This window comes from Malus sylvestris, chromosome 12, assembly GCF_916048215.2.
Source record: "Malus sylvestris chromosome 12, drMalSylv7.2, whole genome shotgun sequence".
NCBI lineage: Eukaryota > Viridiplantae > Streptophyta > Magnoliopsida > Rosales > Rosaceae > Malus > Malus sylvestris.
In genome coordinates, this window is record NC_062271.1 from 21,987,944 (window position 1) to 21,991,702 (window position 3,759).

Genomic DNA, 3,759 nt, shown 5'->3' on the forward strand with positions numbered 1-3,759 from the left:
TTGGATGTGCAAATTGCAGGTTTCTACATAATTCAATTGCGTTTTAAGTCAACCATAAGATATAGAACTCCTCCAGAGAAATGGAAACTGGGTTGACAACAACCTGCAACATCTTTCACCAAAAGAAAAATAACAACCGCTAACATCAGCTCTTTAATTAATCCATATTTGAAGGTTTGTCCCACACAATGGAAGGAGCAGATCCCTTCCGTTTACCAAGCGCGTTTGATGGAGCCGCCAGGCATCAGGCGTGGCGGCTGAATCATTGAATCTCACAGGCTTGTAGTGGTTTGATGGAATGAAACTCATTAAAAAACTTAAGAGTAGAATTTTGTTTAGGTTTTTTCTATAAAATCTGAAGAAGGTTCCGCATTGGCCTGAAACCATCTACAGGCCATAAGCTTTTTTCCCAAACCAACCATGGAACTTCCCAAGTTTCTTATTCTGTTTTTGTTTGCTGCCACAGTGGCTTGGAGTCAACAGCAATTTCCGGGGCTTCCGAGCTTAAGGCAGGGAAGCTCCTTAACAGTTGAGAAGGAGAGCGACTTGTTGGTTTCACCAAATGGAACTTTCTCAAGTGGATTTTACAAGGTGGGCACTGATGCCTATTGCTATGCAATATGGTTTACCAATTCCGCCAATAAAACAGTTGCATGGATGGCTAACAGAGATGAGCCCGTTAGCGCACGAGGGTCCAAGCTTACCCTCCACAAAGATGGCAACCTTGTCCTGACTGATGGGGTTGGTTCAACTGTATGGTCAACCAGCACTTTCTCTAATGCAGGCGTGGAGGCTCGGCTTCTTGAGACTGGAAACTTGGTGCTGATCAACCAATCAAAGGGGGTCATATGGCAGAGTTTTGACTTTCCGACGGATACAGTTTTGCCATCACAAAGAATTGTCAAGAAAACAATGTTGGTGTCCATGAGAAGCCAAGGTACATATTTATCTGGATACTACAACTTCAAATTTGATGACACAAACATCCTTTATCTCATCTATAATGGTCCAATCATTTCGAGTGTTTACTGGCCGAGAACAGATGCAACTGTTTTTTATAGCAAAAGAACACCTTATAATAGCTCTAGAATAGCAATTTTGAATGAGGCTGGACAATTCAGATCCAGCGACAATCTGAATTTCAACGCATCTGATTATGGAGTTGGCCCAAAGCGCCGTTTAACAATAGATTATGATGGCATTTTGAGGTTGTACAGTTTAGATGAATCAACTGGGCTTTGGGAAATCTCATGGTTGCCGAGTAGTGTTGGAGCTTGCCAAGTTGATGGCTTGTGTGGTGAATATGGTATTTGCATTTACAACCCACATCCTACTTGTACTTGCCCTTATGGTTTCACCAGAAACAATCCTTCAGACTGGTCTAAAGGCTGCTCGCCTTCATTCAATTTGTCTACCGATTCAAGCAAATTGGATTTCATGGAACTTCCTTACACAGATTACTATGGATACGACTTGGGGACGTACAGGTTTGGCATTTCATTTGAAGCCTGCAGGAATTCATGCCTGAATGCTACAAGATGCAGAGGATTTGGATATGCACTGGATGGACAAGGACAGTGTTACCCTAAATCTCTTCTCCTTAATGGATATCGTTCGCCAACTTCACGCATGATCATACATATTAAGGTTCCAAAGGGATTTCTGAGCCCTCATGCGCTCCCAACGAAGTTTGAAACACATGATTTGAACTGTTCAGGTGCACAAGTTGTTTTCAACAGCAACGATCCTGAAGCAGAGCGCAATAGAAACTGGTACATGAAATACCTAATTGGATTTGTAGGTTCTTTTGCAGTAATTGAAGCACTCTGCGTTGGTTTGACGTGGTGGTATCTCTTCCGAAAGCATGCTCATGAAGAGTTGTCCAATATAGCCGGTTACATGGCATTGGCCATGGACTTCAAACGCTTCACCTATGCAGAACTAACAAGAGCTACCGGTAACTTCAAACAGAAGATAGGGAAAGGGGGCTTCGGAACTGTCTATAAAGGGCTTCTGGATGATGGAAGAGTTGTTGCGGTGAAGAGACTAGAAGGCGTCTTGCAAGGAGAGGCAGAGTTCTGGGCAGAGGTGAGCGTGATAGGGAATGTGAACCACAGGAACTTGGTCAAACTATGGGGTTTCTGTGCCGAGAATGATCACAAACTGATGGTTTACGAATACCTGAAGAACGGGTCCTTGGATAAAATCTTGTTTTCGGATGTGGAATTTGGATTGGAGAAGCGATACAACATTGCACTAGGCACTGCAAAGGGTTTGTCATATTTACACGAGGAGTGCCTGGAATGGGTACTTCACTGTGATGTGAAGCCTCAAAACATACTGTTAGCCGATGATTTGGAACCTCGGGTGGCAGATTTTGGCATGGCAAAGCTATTCAAAGATATCCACGGCGTCAGAGACAGTCATGGGATTGGCTTTTCACAAGTGCGTGGCACCAGAGGTTATTTAGCTCCAGAGTGGATGATGAACCTGAAAATTGATGCGAAGGCGGACGTGTACAGCTATGGGGTTGTGCTGCTGGAACTACTGAGTGGAAGAAGTGCTTCTAGCTTCCTTTCAACTGGTGGCCAATACAATGAATACAACCACTTGGTACATTGGGTGACTGAAATGATCGGAGAAGAAGGGCTTGAGAAAGTAATCGACCCTCGGCTACACCATGAGTTCAACACGAAGCTCAAACGATTGATGAAAGTCGCTATGTCGTGCGTACAAGAAGATCGCAAAGCAAGGCCTGCCATGAGTAAGGTTGTGGAGCTTCTCCTTGAAAATGATGAGTAGTAGCCAGTTGAATAAACACCAGACACTATTCAATGTATTAGTTAGAGTGTGTACTTCAATTTCTAGTTTTCCACACACCTATTTATTTACATTTCTTCTATGGTTTATTTACGTTTCTTCAAGCTTAATAACGATCATTGCTCATTCTCGTTTTCCATACCTATTTATTTACGTCTCTTTTATGGTTTATTCAATCCAATAGTTAGAAATAAATAAGGTTGTGCCTAAAGAAAAAATGAGTGTGCGGAAATCACTTTTCCAAAATTAAGTAGCTTCAACCTTTTCTAGCGCAATGAACTTCATACAAGTAGGTTGAGTTAGTGTGCGACCAAGTTCACATTGATTAAAAGAGAAAAGAGCAAGCCTTTGGACTTTTCGTTTTTGGTTTTTTGTTTTGGGAGCATATCAATAAATAAACCAGGTTAATATTTGTATTCAATGATTCAATGACTGAAATACAACTCAATCGAGCAATATTTCAATGATTGCTATTACAATTAAGCCGTAAGATTTATGGTTTACGGTCATCTGTCACTTCATGACACGTACAATAACTACTTTGGAAATGGTAATAATATAGGATATGGATTGAGACTTTTAATTATAGCCTAAATCCGATATTTTAACTTTAATGCATCTGAATATAGATCAAGGTTGATCAATTCGATAATAATCAAATTTAGATGACCAATTACTTGAACTTTTATATAACTTAAAATAAACTTATATACATTATGTTATTATTATACAAACATGAAATTTCTAATTAAAAGTAATAAAAAAAATAAATTAAAAATGGTATTTAAAAATGGAAAGGTCCGCTTCTTCTTCTTCTTCTTCTTCAAAAAGAAAAAAAAAGAAAAAAGGAAAGGTTCGAAATCGTGAATTTGCAGGTCGAGATCACTAGGGCCAGTTTTGAGTTTTTGGGTGCCCAGTGCGAAAACTCAAAATGTGCCC

At 40.4% G+C, this 3,759-nt stretch overlaps 1 protein-coding gene across 1 annotated transcript; it reads left to right on the plus strand.

The window, feature by feature from the left end:
* The first annotated feature begins 264 nt into the window (after positions 1 to 264).
* Positions 265 to 2,933, plus strand: LOC126592934 (putative receptor protein kinase ZmPK1). The gene has a single exon (XM_050258738.1). The coding sequence runs from the start codon at positions 421 to 423 to the stop codon at positions 2,800 to 2,802; it is 2,382 nt and encodes a 793-aa protein (XP_050114695.1). The 5' UTR covers positions 265 to 420; the 3' UTR covers positions 2,803 to 2,933.
* The last annotated feature ends 826 nt before the right edge of the window (positions 2,934 to 3,759 follow it).

Coding starts and splice junctions, on each gene's coding strand:
- LOC126592934 (XM_050258738.1), top strand. CDS start 421: ATGGAACTTCCCAAGTTTCTTATTCTGTTTTTGTTTGCTGCCACAGTG.